General features: G+C 45.4%; 1 protein-coding gene across 1 annotated transcript in view; it reads left to right on the top strand.

The window, feature by feature from the left end:
• The window catches only part of LOC143298964 (kinesin heavy chain-like), a 40,833-nt gene extending 20,511 nt beyond the window's left edge, over positions 1 to 20,322 (top strand). Inside the window, exons 17-24 of the mRNA XM_076612023.1 lie at positions 176 to 293; positions 903 to 1,086; positions 1,901 to 2,135; positions 2,517 to 2,630; positions 3,271 to 3,407; positions 12,647 to 12,726; positions 13,909 to 14,045; positions 14,651 to 20,322. Coding sequence (XP_076468138.1) covers positions 176 to 293; positions 903 to 1,086; positions 1,901 to 2,135; positions 2,517 to 2,630; positions 3,271 to 3,407; positions 12,647 to 12,726; positions 13,909 to 14,036 — 996 coding nt within the window. The 3' untranslated portion in view covers positions 14,037 to 14,045; positions 14,651 to 20,322. The remainder of the gene's footprint in view (positions 1 to 175; positions 294 to 902; positions 1,087 to 1,900; positions 2,136 to 2,516; positions 2,631 to 3,270; positions 3,408 to 12,646; positions 12,727 to 13,908; positions 14,046 to 14,650) is intronic.

Raw genomic sequence — 20,322 nt, 5'->3', positions numbered from 1 at the left:
CAGCTAGCTATGCGTTGACGCATGGCCAACAGAACAGAAACTGATGTTCAGTTTGTCACCGTCATTGCAGTTAAATTTGATGGAGGTGAGTGAGTTGAGCTGAATGAATTGTACCATCTGTGAACAATACCTTTGGATGAACTTTACCTCTGGATGTTGTGTGTGTGTCTCTTAGTATGAAGCCAAAATGTCGACGCTGTCAGAATCCATCAAAAGTGTGGAGCTGAAGAAGAGGCAGCTGGAGGAAAACATTGACTCCCTGAACGAGGAATGTGCGCAGCTCAAGGCACAGCGTAAGCACAACAGTAGTCTCCTTGCTTTCTTCTCTTTGTCTTTTAAAAAAAAAAAAATTATTTGGTCCAGATTTCTTCTTTTATTTGGACCAGATTTCTTCTTTTATTTGGACCAGATTTCTTCTTTTATTTGGACCAGATTTCTTCTTTCTTCTTTTTAAATTTTTTTTATTGTTATGTAGATTTTTTCATAATTTTGTATGTGTATATATGTATTTGTAACTTGGAAGAAAGCAAATATAAACAGTTGTGCACATTATACAGATTTCTTTCAGAGTTGATTGTGCTCTGAGCAGTTGAAAATATCATTTATGCAATTATCATTATCAGTAGTAACAGTAGTAGTTTATAGTTCAGACAGTGATTTAAAAATTAAATATTTTAATCATTTTTTTCAAATTGAAATGCTGAAAAATTTATATTCTTTATGAATAATACTGAGACGCAAGCAGATACTTAGTATTATCTTTGGGATCTTCAGCACAAGAATAGTCCCACATCAAGAGTTAAAAGTTTTTATATTTGTTTGTTTGCAAATATGAAAATTAGAATAAAAAAAAAAAAAGAGGCATTCACTGTAGTTTGTGTCTTTTCTTTTTTGTCTGACAGAGACGATGGCAGCGACAGTGAGTGAAAAAGAGAAGGAGACGTCGACCAAGCTGCAGGCGGAGATAGAGATGAAGGAGACGCTGGAGAAGCAGATGATGGCTCACAGGGAACAGCACCAGAAACAGCTGTCCACCCTGCGTGAAGAGATTGCTGACAAGCAGGCCCTCATTGATGGCCTTAAAGAGTGAGTCACACACTGCTGGGTTTATGGCTGGTTGGTATCAAAGAAAGGTGGGATTGATTCTTGCCCAAAACATGAAAAGTGGGCGACAGCAAAAAGATTATATAAAAAAAGAAGTTTTATCTTTGTATGTCAGCAGGCCCTGACATTATGATATCTGATGTGAGCATGTTTGTATTTTATTTTGAGAACAGGGACAAGGAAAGGTGGGTGAAAAAAAAAGGTTAAAAAAAGAATCAGTGTAAAGAGTTTGTTGATGAAGGAGATAACTAAGAAAGATATTGTGTTTTTCTGAACACACTGACTGACTGAACACTTAGCACAGTCAGTGTACTCATTACAATCTTTGGAGTAAAGTAAGGCATAAAATGTGTATGCTTCTAACACTTCTTTGTCAGGTTTTTATAAAGTAGTGTTTTTACTCTTTCTTGACAAGTGATTTCTCTCTTTGTTCCTCTCAACCTGTGACTCAATCTTCATCTTTAGAAATATGGGCGAAGATAAGGTTAAAATAAGTGATTTCTTTTGAAGAATTTTCCTCTGCAAGTAACTCATTCTTCATAACAAGAAATATGGGCGAAGAGAAGATAAAAACAAAGTGATTTATTTATCTCCAAGATTCTTTCTGTACCAAGTGACTCATTTTTTGTGACAAGATAGATGGGTGAAAGAAAAGGTTAAAACTAAGTGATTTCTGTTAGAGATTCTTTCACCACAGGTGACGTATTCTTCACATCAAGAAAAGAGGGGGAAAAAAATCTGTTAAAACTTCTCCTTGATTCTTTCTCTACAAGTGACTTGTTGTGTCTGACTTCAGAACAAACCAGAAGCTGTCTCTGGCGATGGAGAAAGTGCAGGGCGACTTTGAGAAGCTGAAGGCTGAGGATGGAGAGAAGAGCGCCAAGCTGTCTGAGCTGTCCATGCAGCTGTCCCGGCGGGAGCAGGCCAAGCAGGACCTGAAGGGGCTGGAGGAGACGGTGGCCAAGGAGCTGCAGACCCTCCACAACCTGCGCAAGCTCTTCGTGCAGGACCTCCAGAGCAGAGTCAAAAAGGTGACTGACAGCACTTCGCCCGGTGTTCTGTTCAGCTGTGCCTTTGTTCTGCTTCTGGTGCACCTGTATTTCTTTCTGCAGCAAGATATTTTATGAGAAAAACTGTGCATAGCCTTGAAAATGTGTTGTGAGTATGCTCAGACCATCTGACACGGGCCAAATCCTTGGCTGTAATATCTTGAACAGTTGTAAATTTTAACGTCCCTTGTTTGTAGAACTCTGCCTCTCATTCTAGAGCAGTGTATGTGTGAAGTCTGTTTTGAATGACCATGAATATGATCTTTGATTTTCACTATGTTATCTGCTGTCATAAGTCATGTCATCTCCTATCAGGTTATCTCATGTCGTGGGCCATGAGCGCTGTGTGGTTTCTGTTGACAGTCTGCCAACAAGGTTGAAGAGGAGGAGGAGGAGTCTGGTGGCCATGTTGCCCAGAAACAGAAGATCTCCTTCCTGGAAAACAACCTGGAGCAACTGACGAAGGTCCACAAACAGGTCAGTCTGAAACACCCAGTTGCACCTGTCCATTGGTTTGGATTTATGTGTATATACATGCATGTACACACACACGCGCACACACGCGCGCGCGCGCGCACACACACACACACACATGCGCGCGCACATACATGTGACAATGATAGACATCTGGTTGGAGCATTTGAATTCCAGTCAAGGGTTCTGAAATCAAATTCTGGTAGCAGCATCTGGTGAGTCAAGCAAGAAGTTCAGTCTTCTTTTCATGTCTGCACAGGTAGAAGATCAAATATGCATTTTGAAAATGTATGGTCCATGTCTGTCTATTGTGGGTTATGGACACATCTGTGTACTCAGCATGTGTACCTGTAAAAATTGAGTATGACATCCTGAATATTGAGGTCAAAACTGTCATTCTTATGAAAGCCCACTCTTGATCTGTTTAAGTCAATGTGTGAACTCTAAAACTGTAGTCCATGATAACGGAAGAATGCGCTGCTTGCACTTGCACACACTTCTTCTCTTTGTTTTGGCTGTAGGAAAATGCAAAACAATAGAATTCCCAAAGTCATTTGGTTTATGTGTCTTTCACTCTGATCAGCATTTTTGCGGCTGCATAGCTGATACAGACTGTGTGTTTGTGTGTGTGTGTGTTTGACAGCTGGTGCGTGACAACGCTGACCTGCGCTGTGAGCTGCCCAAGCTTGAGAAGAGACTGAGGGCCACCATGGACCGGGTCAAGTCTCTGGAGACAGCACTCAAGGAGGCAAAGGAGGGAGCCATGAGGGACCGCAAACGGTCAGTGTGCTCCCCTGTTTTGAGCTGTGGTTTGCTGCACTCTGTGTGTGTGATAGTTTATCTCAGTGTGAGTCTTGTGTCTGTGTACACAGGGTGAATGTGTGTCTGTGAGAGATGGTATGTTTGTGTGTGTGTGTGTGTGTTGTGTTTATGCAAGTCTTCAAGGGAGTATATGTGTGTGGTGCAGTATTGTTGTATACTTTATTATGGTCTACTGATCCAAAAAATAAAACCAGCTGGTTAATGTGTGTGGTTGTAGAGCAAAATTCAAATGTTTGTCCCCTCACAGCACTCATGGGTCCCTCTTGCATCCATGGACGCCCTCTCTGAAAAGGTGTGGCACCCACCATCCCAAGCATGGTTGGACCTACGGTCCACACGCTCCCCACGCGCTTCAGGTGTCAAGGACATAACAGTGGCGGCCAGGGTCCCGGCTCGGGATCGTCCCAGCTCATCCCGCTGGGCTGACCACAGCTCACAGGACGCCCCAGTGGGTACATCCACTTGGGATGGCACCCAGCAGGGGATGGACTGCGAACAAAAGTGGGAACCCCTGTCTTCGGATGAGGACGAACAAGCAGATGAGCACTCTTCGCCCACATCCCAGGGGGGACAGATTGAGCCCGCGCCTCCATAGGGACCAGCCTGAACCAAACTCGGACTTTGCCGAGCTCGAACTGACCCTCCCCAATAGGGTCACGTATGCCGAATCAGTCCCTCAGGCTACTTTGTTACCCTTGACCCTCCTTACGCCATGTGACTCTAACTCCAGAACCACAAGGCGACTCAGAGTGCCAGAAATGGTGCAGGAATGGCTTAATAAGCCAGCCTGCACTGTCAGGGGTGCTGCTTCCATCCCTCCTCCAGGCAGGGAGTCCCTCTCTGCCCCGGGCGCCTTTTCCCCGGGAAAGTTCCTTAAAGATTCCTCCAAGGGAAGGGTGTGGTCCTGGTACACACAGGACCACCCTGCCTACAGCGGAGCAGAGCCCTCCGCACAGGACAGGATGTTGGTCTCACAGCGCACCACCTTCCCCACTGCAGCTACCCTATCCTTTAAAACGTTAGCAGAGTGGGACAAATTGGCCCGCCGCTGCCTCCTCGAGGTTTCCACGGCGTTCACCTTCGACGCGTTCCTCCACAGGGCCAATGAGCTGTGGGAACAGTGTCCGGTTAATCAGGACACGGGGTCTCCTTCCTCTGTCCCGCCTGGCCTCTTCACCGACCAGAGGTTACACGCTTTTGGCAATAGGGTAGCATCTGGTCTCACGGCAGCTGCAGACACAGCTACCAGCCTTCACTTCAGTACTGTGCTAGCGCGGCGTGATGCCATTCTCAGCCCCTCTAACATTCCTGTGGAGGAGAGGGCTGCCCTGCGGTCCATCCCAGCACAGCAGCACTCCCTCTTCGGCCAGTTCCCGCCCCATTTTGTCAGCCACAGGGCAGAGACAAACAGGGAGGTGGCCTCATATTGGGCCCACACCTCTCATGGGCTCCAGGGTTCTATGCCATTGAAGAGACCGGCCACCAGGGCCCCTCCATATACCACGCCGCCTAAGTCAAAGCAGCGTGTGCAGAATCAGTGGCAGAGGAATAAACCACCTTATGTCCGTCCAAGCTGACCAGCCATGCCCAAGGCCAGAAGGCAGCACCCCCAATGACTGGGCCCCGATTCAGCACCGCCAGTCGTTCAGCCCCTCCAAGTAGGAAACTTGTCCCGGCATGCACATCAGTGGTGTGCTCTGGGACTCAACGATGGGATTAGGTCGGTGCTAGAGTCGGTGGTACATGCTGTCTTGGGTGGAGGACTGCCCCCCACTAAGATCCACTCCTCCTCCTTAGGTGCCCAGCTCGACGGAGCAGGAGAGCGTCCTAGAAAAAGAGATATCGCACCCACTCCTCATGGGGCTATATCTCATCTCTCAGACCCGGGCCCCGGTTTTTTACGGCTGGTTGTTGGTGATTCCAAAGGTCTCGGGAGGGTGGGGACCAGTTTTGGACTTGTCCCCCCTCAACAGATTCCTCCCCAAAATCAGATTCAAGATGGACACACAGGCACAGATTCGGGAGACCATCCAACAAGGTGATTGGCCTACCTCTATCGATCTGGAAGATGCTTATTTTCATATACTCATCCATTCGGCATCCCATCGGTACCTGAGGTTCGTGTGGAGGGACAAGGGGTTCCAGTTCCCGGCCCTCCCATTTGGTCTGTCCCTTGCCCCTTTCCTGTCTACCAAGGTGGTGCGGGAATTGGTGTCCATCGTCCGCTCGGAATCCATTTGTCTCTGTGTGTACCTGGACGACTGGCTTATCCTGGCCCAGTCGCAGGCCCTGTGCCTGAGTCATACGGCCAGACTTCTAGACCTTTGCTCCCAACTGGGCTTCCTCATGGACCAGCACTGTCCCCACGTCAGTCCTTCGACTTCTTAGGGATGAGATTCGACACGCGGTCCATGATAGTCTCTCTGGCGCCAGATCACTGGGACCGTCTGGCAGGCTTCCTCAGCCACTGGCGCCACTCCTCCCAAGATACAGCGCGGACACTTTCTTCCCTCTTGGGCATGATAGAGTCCACGGCACCTCTCATTCCCCTGGACAGGGTTCTCAAGCGCCCTCTCCAGAGGGCACTGAGGTTATGCCGGTCCCAGAGCACTCAGCCATGGGATACCCAGATATGTCTGGGCGAGTGGTTCCTCGAGGTGACATCAGAGTGGTTAATCACCCCCCTTCGGACACAGGGGGTGCCCATAGCCCCACCTACTCTTCAGGTGGCACTCTTCACAGACGCCTCCTCCCTGGGCTGGGGAGCCCACATGGACTCACTCCATGCAGCAGGGACTTGGTCCCCGGAGGAGCGCCTATGCCACATCAATGTTCTGGAACTGGAGGCAGTTCGCAGGGCTCTCCTGCACTTCATGGGGGAGGCCACTGGCAAGACCATCCGCTTGTTCACGGACAAGACGACGGTCGCATGTTATGTGAACAAATGGGGGAGCGCACTCGGCAGACCTCTCCATGCGGACTGAGGCTCTCCTCCGTTGGTGACACAGCAAGGGCATTGCACTTTCAGCGAGACACTTAGCAGGAAAAACCAACATCTTGGCAGATGCTCTCAGCAGGTCCAAGAGTGTCATATGCACAGAGTGCACCCTGGACAAGGACAGCCTTCAGTGGGTGTGGGAACAGTGGTTTTGGCCGATGGTGGACCTGACTCGGATCGTTTTAGATTGCGCCAAAGCAGCAGTCCCATCGTCTACCTCCAAGCCTCAGGTCCCTAGAACGCCCTGGTTCAACGCGGAATGTCGGGAGGCCCGCAAGTCTCGGAAGAGAGCGCAGCGACGCGTCTTTCGGAGACCGATAGCGTTCGAACCCATCAACAGCTGAGGGTGAAAGCCAGGTATGTTTTTAAAAAGAGCCAGAGGAAGTCATGGAGAGATTTTTGCTCTTCCTTAACCTCCAACACACCCAAGAAGAAAGTGTGGAGGGTTTTAAAAAGAATTAAGGGCAAAAACGTATGCCCGACCTTTCACCATCTTAAACTTTCAGACGCTCTGGTCACAGAGAAGAAAGCAGTTGCCAATTTGCTTGCCTCCACAATAGAACAGAACTCGAGATCTGCTAACAAATCTGCTCGGTTTCTTAAAACCAAAAACCTGTCAGAAAAAACACCATGTAACTTCTTTTCCGACAACACAGAGAATTACAACCTTCCTTTCACAATGAACGAACTTAAATCTGCCCTTCAGACCTGTACGGATTCCTGTTCAGGAATGGACGAGGTCCATTATAAACTCCTAAAGCACCTTCCCCAAACCTGTCTGGACACCCTGCTTAAAGTTTATAACCACATCTGGGTCACAGGCTTTTTTCCACCCTCCTGGCGGAAAGCCCTCATAATCCCGCTGCCGAAACCAGGAAAAGACCCCTCGAACCCCTCCAGCTACCGCCCAGTTGCACTGACCAGCTGCATCTGCAAACTGATGGAGAAGATGGTCAACGGTAGACTGATGTGGAAACTAGAGACCGACGGCCTTCTGGCGAAAGAACAGTGCGGTTTCCGCAAGCATCGCTCTACCGTTGACCATCTGGTTCGTCTGGAAACCACTGTAAGAAATGCATTTGTAAACAAACAACATGTGATGGCCATATTTTTTGACTTGGAGAAAGCTTACGATACCACGTGGAAATTTGGTATTCTTTCCGACTTGCACAAGCTCGGCTTCCGAGGACACCTGCCTCAGTTCATCCACAATTTTTTACAAGACAGACAATTCCAGGTGAGAGTCGGCACCACCCTGTCCGACATTCACGAGCAGGAGCTGGGTGTCCCGCAAGGGAGCATCCTGTCGCCGGCTCTTTTCAGCATCAAAATTAATGACATCGTTCAATCTGTTCAGAGGGGATCGGACAGCTCGCTGTTCGTGGACGATTTTGCCTTATATGCAACCGGCAGCACGTACGCCAGCATCCAGCGACGGCTTCAGCTCTGCGTCAACAAAATCCAGTGTTGGGCAGAGGAGAATGGCTTCACATTTTCGTCCTCCAAAACTGAATGCATCCATTTTCATAATTTTCGCCAGTTCTATCCGGACCCTGAAATCCATCTGGGAACATCCACCATCCCGGCGGTCAAGGAAGCCAGATTTTTAGGGGTCGTCTTCGATCAGAAGCTGAACTTCCTCAGCCACATTAAACAGCTGAAAGTATCTTGCCAAAAAGCCCTTAACATCATCCGAGTTGTGGCACACACGAACTGGGGTGCTGATAAGAGAACTCTCTTGCACCTCTACAGAGCCCTGGTCCGGTCCAAACTGGATTATGGAAGTGTGGTATACGGCTCGGCCAGACCATCCTATCTGAAACTGTTGGACCCTGTACACCACCAAGGGCTCCGTCTCAGCTTAGGTGCTTTCCGCACCACCCCTGTGCACAGCCTGTACGCAGAGGCGGGGGAACTGCCTCTCTCCAACCGCAGATTGAAGCTGACCCTGAATTATTATTTGAAATTGTTTTCGGAACCTACAAACCCTGCTTACAACGCTGTATTCAACAACCCTTTCGATAAGAAATTTACAGACAACCCAAACTGCATACCTCCTCTCGGACTCCGCATTCAGCCGCACTTGGAAAATGCCAATCTGGATGTCGGTGGCATCTCAGATTTCTCTAAGTTCCCTGACAGCCCCCCGTGGACGTTTCAACACCTGAGGTCCGATTCGATCTGGCCTCATACCGAAAAGACACCACCAGTTCTCTGGCCTACAGAACTTACTTTTCGGAACTGTGCCACCAATTCCCCACTTTTCAAAGCATCTTCACTGACGGTTCCAAGTCAGAGGACGGAGTCGCCGCATCTGCGTTCTGTCCCGCCTTTCCTGACCGGCCCTCAACGGAACACATCCTGTCTGACAGCTCGGTGTACACTGCGGAACTGACCGCACTGGTTCTGGGGTTAAAAATGGTTCTCTCTTCGAAACAGAAGAGATTCATGATCTTTTCCGACTCCTTGTCAGCCCTGGAGGCGATCGCCTGCAGGAATATCACTCATCCCAAACTGCTGGAATTTTATGAAACTTTTACTCTCGCAACGAAGAAAGGATACGAGGTTGTGTTGGCCTGGGTTCCCGGACATGTTGGCATTCGTGGTAACGAAAGGGCGGACCTGCTGGCCAGGAACGCTGTAAAGAAAGAATTGTCCAGATCCTTGGTACCCTATACAGACATGAAGCGGAAGGTCAACACTTACGTTAAGGATCTTTGGCAAGAGGAGTGGAACACCCAGACGGACAACAAGCTCTTCCAGATCCGTCCGGACCTAAAAGAGACCCTCCCTTCGGGGGTGAAGAACAGAAAGGAGGAGTCTGTGCTGTGCAGACTGCGTACGGGGCACACTTTTTTTTACTCATTCTTACTTGTTGAAGGGGGAGGAGGCCCCTCGATGCATTCCCTGTGACGAGCCTCTCACCGTGAAACACGTGCTCCTTGACTGTTGGGATCTGCATGACGTTAGACGCAGACATTACACGGCGGTTTCTTTGAAGACTTTGTTTCGTGATGTCCCTCCATGGGCGCTGATGGACTTCTTAAAAGAAGTGAACCTTTTTAACCAGATTTGAAGGTTTTAAACTATGGAAGTTTTTTTTTAACTTTGGAGTGGAAAGTTTGAAGTGGTGACTCGTTTTAATTGGTTGTTTTTTTATCCTTGTAGTAGTTATTGACGCGGCGATAGCCTTAAGATGGCCTTGGTGGTCGGCGAGGCTCTAAGCACCATAATTTCATTTCATTTCATTTCGATGGTGGACCTTGTTCAACAAGAGACTTCCCACTTATGTCTCTTCGGTTGCCGACCCAGAAGCGTGGGCAGTGGATGCTCTCTCTCTAGACTGGAGCAGTCTGATTGCCTCCGCATTTCCTCCCTTTCCAATTCTGTCCAAGGTGATACGGAAAGACAGATTGGAACACCCGCAGCTGATCCTCATTGCGCCGAAATGGCCAGCCCAGACCTGGTTTCCGGACCTTCAGTCCCTGACACATGTTTCCACCCTGGAACTTGAAACCAAATCTCATCTGCTGAGGCAGCCTCGCTCGGGCACTCCTCATTCCAATCCTCAACTGCTCCACCAGCACGCATGGCTGCTGTGCGGTCGGAACTGTCAGCATCACCATTGAAGTCCTCGACCCCTCGGTCGGCGTCTGTGTCGGCTGCGCTGACCCAGGGGTGTGCCTCCTCTGACCTCCTCTCCATAGTCACCAGAGCTAGGAGGCAGGGAACGGAGACTTTGTATGACTTTCGCTGGAAGAAATGGTTGCGGTGGTGTACAGCTCAGGGCATTACCCCTACGAACCCTACGAGCATGCAGCTGGCCAACTTTCTGGCTCTCTGCTCCTCGGTTCTCATCCTGTCTGCTAGTTCTGTGCGAGGGTACAGGTCTGCCATCTGTACCACAATGCAAACAGCTAGGTGGTCCCGCCTTTGAAGCGGATTTCCTGCTGAGAGAGGTGGCTAGGGGTGCCCCTCGGAAGGAAGCTAGAGACCCCAGAAGAGTGCCCCTCTGGGACTTGTTCCTGGGGCTGGATTTCATTCGAAAACAGCCCTTCCAACCATTGGGGACTATTCCTTTTGACATCCTCACCCTCAAGACCACTTTCCTTCTGTGGCTGGCCACAGGCAGTCGTAGAAGTGAGCTGCATGGTCTTAGTGGAATGCCACAAGATCTGGCCTTCCACAGAGATGGTTCCATCACTATTCGTTTCCTTCCAGAGTTTCTGGCTAAGAACCAAGACCCTGAGGTTCCTTCCCCCTCTCTGAGGGTCAGACCTTTGTCTGATATTCTTGCCCAAGATGATGAGGATAGGCACCTCTGCCCTGTTCGGTGTCTCAAATATTATTGGGATAGGTCTCGCCATAGGCGTTCTTCTCAGAGGCGTCTGCTCATCTCCCTCAATGAGAATTACAAGAAAGACATCGCTGCAGGCACCATTTCCCGCCGGGTTTCCCAAGTCGTTCGTAGAGTCTACTCTCATGCACACAGGGATATCAGCTGTCTTCATCCCAGAGCACACGAAGTGCGGGCCATAGCTACTTCGGCTGCTTTCCAGCACTCAGTGCCAACGCAGCATGTCTTGGAGGCAGCCTTCTGGCGGTCTGAGAATCCCTTCATCAACTTCTACCTCAGGAATTTCCGTATGACCAGGGCTGACGGTTCCAAGGGGATTTCCTTTGTCGCGGCTAACACTGCCGTCTCAGTTACAAGGGCTCCCCATACGAACCAGTAGGCGTTGCCCTCCTCCATTTGCTTTAAATTCTGCATCAGTTTGACATGGTACAGTATATGACACCAAAAGGAGGAGTTTGTATTATACTCCATGTTTGGTGTTACATATACTTAACATGTCAAACTCGAATGCCCGCCCGTCCGTCTCCGCCGTGGTTCTCATGGGGCATTTTTGTTCATGGCCACGGAATGATTCAGCGCTTATAGCTTTTAGAGGCGTTTGATTGGCTGAGAGCGGGCGGGCCCGTCTTTTCACTGTTAGCCGCGCGAAATTTGGCCAAGCAGAGCAAACCAATAGGCCGAGTTGGCGCTTGACCTCGCTGAAGGGAAAAACCTGGCCAAGTCGGAGGGAGGTCAGGTCCGACTTGGGTGTCAGACACGCCGAAAGGTCGGCGGTCTGACTGCCCGGAACCGCCTGACACGCGCGGGACTCCCCCAGCAGGGGAGACCAGCCAGATAGCGGGAGGACCTGCAGAGCAGGTTGCCACGCGCCCCGAATCCCTTCCCGTGGGGAGACTGGGGTGGCTTGGCCCGGGGTGGGCAAAGTGGAGGTCCCCCCCCGGAACCAAATGTTTTTCTCCCCCAGAAGGAGGTGGGGGAGAGGGGTCGACCGAGGAGGGAGGAGGGGGAACAGCACTGGGGCCCCTGAGGGCCGTCTCCGTGTGGGGACCCGGGTAACGGCGGGGGGCGGCCTCCCCTTGGGAGTCAGCACCCCGCCGCGAGTCCCCGCCATCAAGAGAGGACGTGCTGCTCCCCACTCCACCCGCCTCGCGCTGGGACACCTCGGGAGGCGACGCTCGAATCCCTTTCCCCCCGGTCCCCTTCATGACCGTTTTATTGGAACGAGCGTCCCCTCCGCGATCTACGTCTGCAGATGCCTCGCCGCGGTACCTATCGGGAGAGATCATGAGCTCCGGGCCTGGGAGAGTCTCTTGCCGAGTATCTGTCCCAGCATCATGATCCCTGCCTTCGTAGGATGGCGTACGAGGCATGGTACCACGCGTAGGCACCCAGCGGACAATTCGAACCCAACAGAGAAAGGAAAGACAGGATCGACTCAGAGGTAGAAAAATACAAACGAATCGAGGGGGCCGAGTCGAAACGAGTACACAGAATGTAAGAACAATGTACATGCAAGCCGCATACAACAAAATAAGGCCAAATGAACACGCTTAATAGCCAAAAAAAGCGTTAGACGAGACAGAGCGAAAACCTGACAAGATGGCGTGGAGAGCCTTGGCCAAAGGAATGGTTCAGCGCTTATAGTTGTTAGAGGCGTTTGATTGGCTAAGAGCGGGCCAGACTAAGAGGGGCGTCTTTTCACTGTTAGCCGCGCAAAATTTGGCCAAACAGAGCAAACCATAGGCCTAGTTTGCATCAGTTTGACATGGTAAGTATATGTAACACCAAACATGGAGTATAATACAAACTCCTCCTCTCTGTTTTTGTGTGGTGTTGAAACAGGTATCAGATGGAGGTTGATCGCATCAAAGAGGCTGTGAGACAGCGGAACCTGGCGCGCAGAGGCAATGCTGCTCAGATTGGTCAGTGGATACATTAAAAACTAATAGAAAAGGAAGAATCGAATGTGGTTTAAATCAGTGATAAACATCAGTTCTGTATGGCTTACATCAACGCTAAAGATAAGTTTTATTGCTGTAATATATGTCACTTATTTTGAGTATGTCTGGTAATGTAAGCTGTAAAGTGCTGTGTTTTGAGTTTGATATGCTATGCATGCATTCAGGTAATGTAATACTTCACATTCCAGATCACTTAAACCTGTTGCCGTTATTGTTCAGTAAGCAAGAACAAATGCTTGCGTGAATCTCCAAGAGAGTAGTAGTCTATTCTTAGATTTACACATGTCCCCCGTCACCATTATACTTAACACGCACCATACATGTGCACATGAGATTATCATCACAGGAAGTTCAGATTAAAAAAAAGCCTTGAGACTTCTGGTTTATGAATGGAGCAGTAAAAAGCAAAAACTGGCGATCATTTGGAGAGAAACATTAGTAGTTTTTCAAGATGGGTGTTATCACTGATTCTGATAATAAGTCACTGTTTTTGGCTTTCTTGCCTGGTACTATATTATATACAGATATTTAGATGTAGTGCTAAAAAGGTTCAGATAGACTTGGATGTTAAAGTTAGTGACTTGAGTTGTGTGCACACCTAAGGTCTGTGTGCTTGACTGACAGAGAATGATCGAAATGTTCAGGGTGGGAATATGTGTGTGAGCTGCATATTATAATTTTGTAGAAAGAACTGGACTTGTCCAAAGAGATTATTGTGTATATTACACCAGAAAATTGAACACAGGTAGCATTTCTTTTTGGTTGTTTACTCCATGATCTGATTGACCGTATTGCTGATAAAACAAATAAACTACTTGTCAAGATTATAGCAAAATGATGTTGCTGCAGAGATGTAATCCTGCTGGATGTTCCATAGTCAAGGAATGGGTTTAAGAGTGCCAAGTGAATTTGAGCAAGGACGCATGCTTCCAACAGCATCTGGAATCTGGTTGAGCAGTTCAGTTACATTAAAAAAAAAAAAAAAAAAATTGAGAGAGGGCTGTATTTCCCTTTCGAAAAAAACAAAAATGTTCAAAGTGTTAGGACTCACATGTGAGCCATGAAGTTTTGCCTGTTTTGTTTAGTTTTGTGAATCCTCCAAAAAGTGGATGAAGAAAGGAATGCCTGTGTTGTGTGTTTCAGCCAAGCCCATCCGGCCAGGACAGCACCCAGGGAGTGGTGCGACCCAGGGCACAGGGATCCGGGGTGGGGGTGCTGGTGGCATGGCCGCCAACGGACCAGCTGTCATCAAGCCTCACAGCCAGGCTTAGGTGATGGAGGTGATTTACAGGTTTCTTTTTTTCTCTGTGTGTGTGTGTGTGTGTGTGTGTGTGTGTGTGAGTGTGTGTGTGTGTGGGGGGGGTGGGGGGGGGGGGGGGGTGGCATGGCTGCCAACAGACCAGCTGTCATCAAGCCTCTTAGGCAGGCTTAGGTGATTGAGGTGATTTATAAGTTTCTTTTTTTTGTGAGTGTGTGTGTGTGTTTAGAGTATTTGCTAGCATGTCAGTTTTCAGTTGGCCTTTATTGTTTTCCAGCTGGAATTTGAAAATTATCCTTGAAATCTGTTTGCAGAAGGTTGCTCAACTGAAAAGAAAGATTTATCATACCTTCGTTTTTGTAGTGTGTGCATGTGTACGTTAAAATGTGTGTGTTTGTGTGCGTGTGTTTGTAAGTTGCAACTGTACTCATCTTTTTTAATGATAGCATATTACACTGTGCTTTCATTTTATTTTATGCATTTTGACACTATAGAGCGCAAAAAACCCAAACAAACCAACAACCCCCCCCCCCAAAAAAAAAAAAAACCCCAAACAGTTTAACATGGGTGCCATGTTAATAATTTATTTCATTATTGAAAATGTTATTGTTCTGTTTACTTTTTCAGACTTTCTGGGACAACAGAAAGATGATAAAGATTTGACCTGGTGGCATTTGAACATCCCAGCTTTCTGTCTTTCGCTGCTTCCTACTGTTTACCCTTACTGGAGCTTTGATCAACAGGGACCTTGCCTGTGCTTCTGGCATTCCGCTTTATTGTCTCTGTTTCCATCATGGGCAGGCAGAGGCAACAGTCGTACGACATCAGTTTATTATGGACAGATTTACACCTTGTATATACATCTTGTCACTTTTGTGTGTGTCTGCTTTTTTCTTTTTCTTTTGTTTTCTCTGAATGTGGGGTTTGAAGATTTCTGTGACAGATGTCTACCACTGAACGGTGACTGAAGACAAGATGATCCATTTTAAGAAATGCCTAGGTGAATGATCGGAATTATGCGTTCCATTTGCAGCATGCATGCAGCTGATTCAGCCTCTGCACTTTCCCCCCTACCCCATACAGCCCTCATCCAGTGAGTTCACTTGAGGGGAAAAGAGGCTTTTGCACGTCACTGCAAAGTAGTCTTCTATGGTGAAACAACAGTTTAGGGGCCTCCTGTTGCTTTTTTCTTGCTCTGTTTTCTTTCAGTGTCAGATTTTCTACATAACCTTTTTTTTCTTTTAAAATCTGTACACCAACAGTTAATCAGTACCTTGCAAAGGTGGAACAAAAGTGGAATGTTCAACAGTGCAGCAAAGACTTGCCATAGTCCTTTTCATGCTGTCATTTCATCTTTTGCTGTATCTTTTGATATTGTACATATACATAGATATATATTACTTTTTAATGGTATAGGTTCACAAGATTTTAAAGCTTTCCACCCTTTCTCCAATCCAGGTCTGAAATTTTATGGGTTTTAAACAGAGCATATATGTTGGGTAATATCTTGGGAGTTCCGATCTGCATCATGGGATATTGATTGCACTTGTGCTATCTTTTCTTCTTATATTATAGTTATAATGAAAGGTGGTTTGCGGAATTGAAGGGTTGGTGGTGGTTGGGAAGCTCAGTATTGGTTGTGAGGAAGAGAGAATGGTGTGCGTCTGTGTGCATGCACAGTGTGTGTGTGTTTGTGTGTGTGTGTGCATGTGTGTGTTGCTGATATACATAACTTCTAAGGTTTCATGTCCTCAGGGACTGAGGAATATGCAAGTTCTCCATGGTCTGGGAATACTGTGTAAAAGAACTTGAAAGTGGTGTTATTTGCTGTTCTTGAAGCCAACCAGTTAAAAGTCTGCTGAAAGTGGCCTCAAAATGTTTTTTTTTTTTGTGACAGCATTGGGTTCACAGCAGATGAACTGTTGTAACAGATACAGAATGATCAGCCTTGTGCAAACCAGTTATGTGTCCATGCATTGGAATCATGCGCTAGTTTTAAATATAACCTCGAGTGCCAGTTCTTCTGCTGCAGGCAGATCCTGTGAGAAATGATGTGCTACTTTACATTAGATTTGTGGGATCAGGGAGTTTTATAGGAATTCTGTAAATTTCTGATTTCACCAACAAATCACTGTAGCATTACATTGTTGATTGATGGACCCAAGTTGCCATTCTCAAGGTAATACTGTGAGGTAGCTGACTTGCACCAGACACTGAAAATTCTGCACAATACTTCTGTGATATATGCACGTCTGTCTTCTGAAATATCTATCTCTGTAACCCCTTCTACTTCTCAAAGTGACACCTGTTTTTGTTAGCACAAAATGTATTGGGCTTTTCAGCAAATTATATGTTAGCAGTTTTGGAATCTTGCCCTTTATTTGAAAGTTTATATCAATAGAAGTGTTCATCAATGATATTATTGATATTGTTAATATCAATGTAATAATTATTAAATGATTTGTTCATCAGCGTACCATTGCTGTGTTGTTGAGGAGTGCTGTCCAAGGATGTTGAAATCTCCTTTTGCAGAGCCTTTCATGGCTATAAAGGAACAGTATGAGTAGTGGTCGCATCCACATGCTTGTGATCTTTTCGAACTTTCGTTGAAAGGCAAGCCTTCAGAGGAGACAGGTTCAGCTGTTTATCGTGGTCAGCGCAGTTTATTCAGTGGCATCAGATCTCATAGAGAAGCTTTGTTTGCTAATCAGGTAGTGGTGGTGGTGGTTAGTTGTTTTAATACAGGGACAAAGTTTACATTTCATGCAAACTACACTATTTATTTCCGTATCATGTCTGCCGTGCTTCAAAGTAAAAATTTGATAACTGCTGTGATGTACAAAATATCTTCTCATTCTGGTTTTGCTGCCCCATATTGTGCAATGTCTGTTTCAGAACATGTTGTATAATAACAGTAACCATGTGTTTGTACACTGAGCTATCAAAGTATTCATTTCGGGTAATGTTGATAGCAGCTCTCATTTATGACACGTTTCCACAAGTATATAATTTACTGCAAATAAGTCATCTTGTATGCAGAATTGTGTAGTGTTCTTTTTGAGTGGTGTGGTAGTTGATTAAAAGCTATTACTAATCTAACTTCTTGCCTTAAAACGGAAGGAAGAAGAAAATAACAAGAAGAAAGAGCAAGAAGGAAGAAATTCAAAAAGAACAAAATGTTGCTGCATGCACAGAGTGCATCAAACTGTGTTCATGTTTTAGGATAAAGTGATGTATACCCCAGGAAATTTTGCTTCTGTTTCCTCTTCTTTGTTCACATGTAGCCACTACTTGAAGCAGAATAGAAGGGAGCATGTTAGAATTGCTTTGTAACTTCAATAAGTATCATTGAGGTGCTATGTGCTGTACAGTGTTCCACCTGTTAATGTGTTTTTTTCATTTTCCTTCTTTTTTTATTAATTGATTTTAAACCTTGAACTTCAAAACAGTTGTTTGATGCTAGATTGAGCTTTTGCATAAATTGTGAGCTTGTGTTTTGCTTGTTTTGCCCAGTGCAATATGCTAGGAGCTTCCCGTGTGACTGTTGCTGAGCTTACAGTCTTAGTTAATGGCATTGATGGCCCATGTGCTTCTGTTGGGATACCTGAAGCATCTTTCAATTAGAACATCTGTCAGTTTTATATATAGTTCCCCTATCTGAAGATTTGGCGCTAGAAATCTTCTCATTTCCATTGCTGTCGTGTTTTCTGTGTTTTTTTTGTGTGTGTGTGTGTGTGTGTTTTTTTAATGTCTGATATTTGCCCATTTCTGTCTTACTGGGCCATTTTACCTTTGTGTTGCTGAGAAAGTTATTCTCCCCTTTTTTTGTTTAGAATCTATGATATGCTGTGCAGTGTTAGGTAGTGGAACTGTATGTACTGGGATATCTGTACTTGTTAATTCATATGTTTTACATACTGGAAAGTATTTAAGAAGTGATTTTTTTGTGTGTGGCCAATTAAACAAGTGTTAAGTATGTCTCAGCAGGGTCAGATTATATTATTTATGCTGGTGTACTTTCTAGTAATTTCTACAGGTGTGAAATATAGAAGCCAAATATAATGGGAATAATTTAATGCAGTTAATAACACAACCGGCTTATCAAACTGATATAAACTACATTTAAAAAGTTATATTTGCAAGTTCTGATTAAGGTAAGAAATTATCATTTACTCTTTAACTTTGATACATATACAAGTTCTTTTAAAACAGTTCACTATGACTAATCTCTGCTTCTCTATTTCAACATTAATTGAGATGACAGCAAATCTTGGAAGTTTCTTGGGCAGGATGTAAAATGAATGAACATATACTCCATCATGGGTCTGGATCCAGGATGTCCCAGAAAATCACAAGACAAAGGGGGGAAAATTATGTTCAAAGTACCCAATCTTTGCTGTTGATACAGTGAAGACTTCAGGTTTGGAGGAACCCATGAATTGATGACATCATTCCCTGACAACACTACAGAGCACATGTTTATAGTTTCTTCTGGAACACTTGATAATAGCCTTAAGTCATTCTGATAAAAATTGCTGTGATTTAAGTACATTAAGTGATATCAAGTATGATTATTGTTGTGTGACAACTAAGGACATTATCCTAATGTATGTGTCTGGAACTTATGGAGATGAGTCTTAATGATGTACAAGCATAACACTGTGCATATCTGGACTAGAGCCTGAAAGCCACAGTGTTCCACCTGACTGAGTTGTGCCACAAAGTATTGGCATATGCAGATGATTTGTGAAGAGAATATTTGTAATGAAAACAGTATCAACATGAGTCATGAAAGGGTGGCTTCTTTTTATATGGAAGTGACAAAGTGGAATGGTTAGCATCTTCAGCACAGCCAAGTCACAATTTCACATAGTTTAGTGGTGGTGTTACCAGTACCACTACATTTACTGTCTGTGAACTGTGAGTCTTGGGTCTTGCCATTCTTTTTCTTTTTTGTTTGAAGACACAGCATGTTTTCAGCTGAAACATGGCTTTCACAGTTGGCAGGGCTTTAAGCAACAATAAGTAAAAAAGTTTTGTGTGAAAAGAAGACACAATGGATGTAGAACTGTAACTGGAACATGTGGAACTTCTGGTTGATTTGTGTGTTCACATATAGCTCAATTGGTTGAGCGACCAATTTGAATCTCAGTGGCCAAAGTACACACTTGCAGTCTTGTTGCCTGTCTTAATATCTTGTCATCCTGGTTGTGTCAGTACAGTTTTAGATAGAACTCTCCGTATGTCCCAGGATAAATGTCTCCATCGGCCATACCACCTGAGATGGGTGCCAACGTTTAACGAAAATGTAACTGGCTATTCATGGTAATGTCAGCATCACCTGGGAACTGACATTATACAACTGTATGAAGAGGGAGAGAAAGGTTGATTCAGAAGTCAGAAATTATTCAGGTTTGTACTTCTCTGTCTGTCTCTTGTTTTTAAATACAAAACATGTAATATAATGTACATTTAATTATTTAAAAAAATGATTTAAATACATTATTATTTTGTGTGTGCATTTTTTTATTATTATAATTTATTAGACTATTAGATAAATTATTATGCTTTTCTGTGCTTTCATTTTTTGCTTGCATCTGAAAGCTTTTTTTGTTGTTGTTTTTTAATTCAGAGGCTTTTAAAGTGTAGTAGCCAAACCAAAACTGGGGAAAAGTATAACATGTAATATTTGTGTACACAGTTAGACTGCATAATGTTTGAATATTAAAATGTGAAATATTTAGGTAACCATTGTGTATTAAAGTGTGATCGCATTTTGAAATATTGTTTTAAGAAATTGGAATAGACAGACCTATGGTGAACTACTGCAAAACTTTTTCTTTGACACGTAGAACATTCTTCTATTTGCTTATTTTGCTGTAATTTACTTCAGTTGATTATGAGTGTTGTTTTACTTATTTTTCTCCCCTTTTTTTCCCCCATCAAGACATATATTGTGAGCATGGAACACAGTAGTAATTTTACAATTATTATCTCCCAAGATGCATTTTGAAGTATCTTTTAGAATGAAGTTGGTTAAGAGTCATTCCGATTCGACCAAAATAAGCGTTCATAATGTTGTGGTTTGGTTTTAGTTGTTACTGTGAAAGTACAGTTTCATTTGCATCTCTTTATCTGTTCATTCAGTCTTATGCAGACTGTCTGATACTGTGTAACTGCAGTGACAGTCCATGCTTTTGGTGAAGTGTTCTCAGCTGGGGTCTGTGGAAGTCGACTTTCTACCATGTCATTTTGAATGCCAATTTCTGCACATTAAACTTGGTAATTGAGAATTGCAA

Source organism: Babylonia areolata, chromosome 2 (assembly GCF_041734735.1).
Source record: "Babylonia areolata isolate BAREFJ2019XMU chromosome 2, ASM4173473v1, whole genome shotgun sequence".
Classification (NCBI taxonomy): Eukaryota; Metazoa; Mollusca; class Gastropoda; order Neogastropoda; family Buccinidae; genus Babylonia; species Babylonia areolata.
Note: the sequence above shows the minus strand (reverse complement) of the source record. Positions and strands in the feature narration are given on the sequence as shown.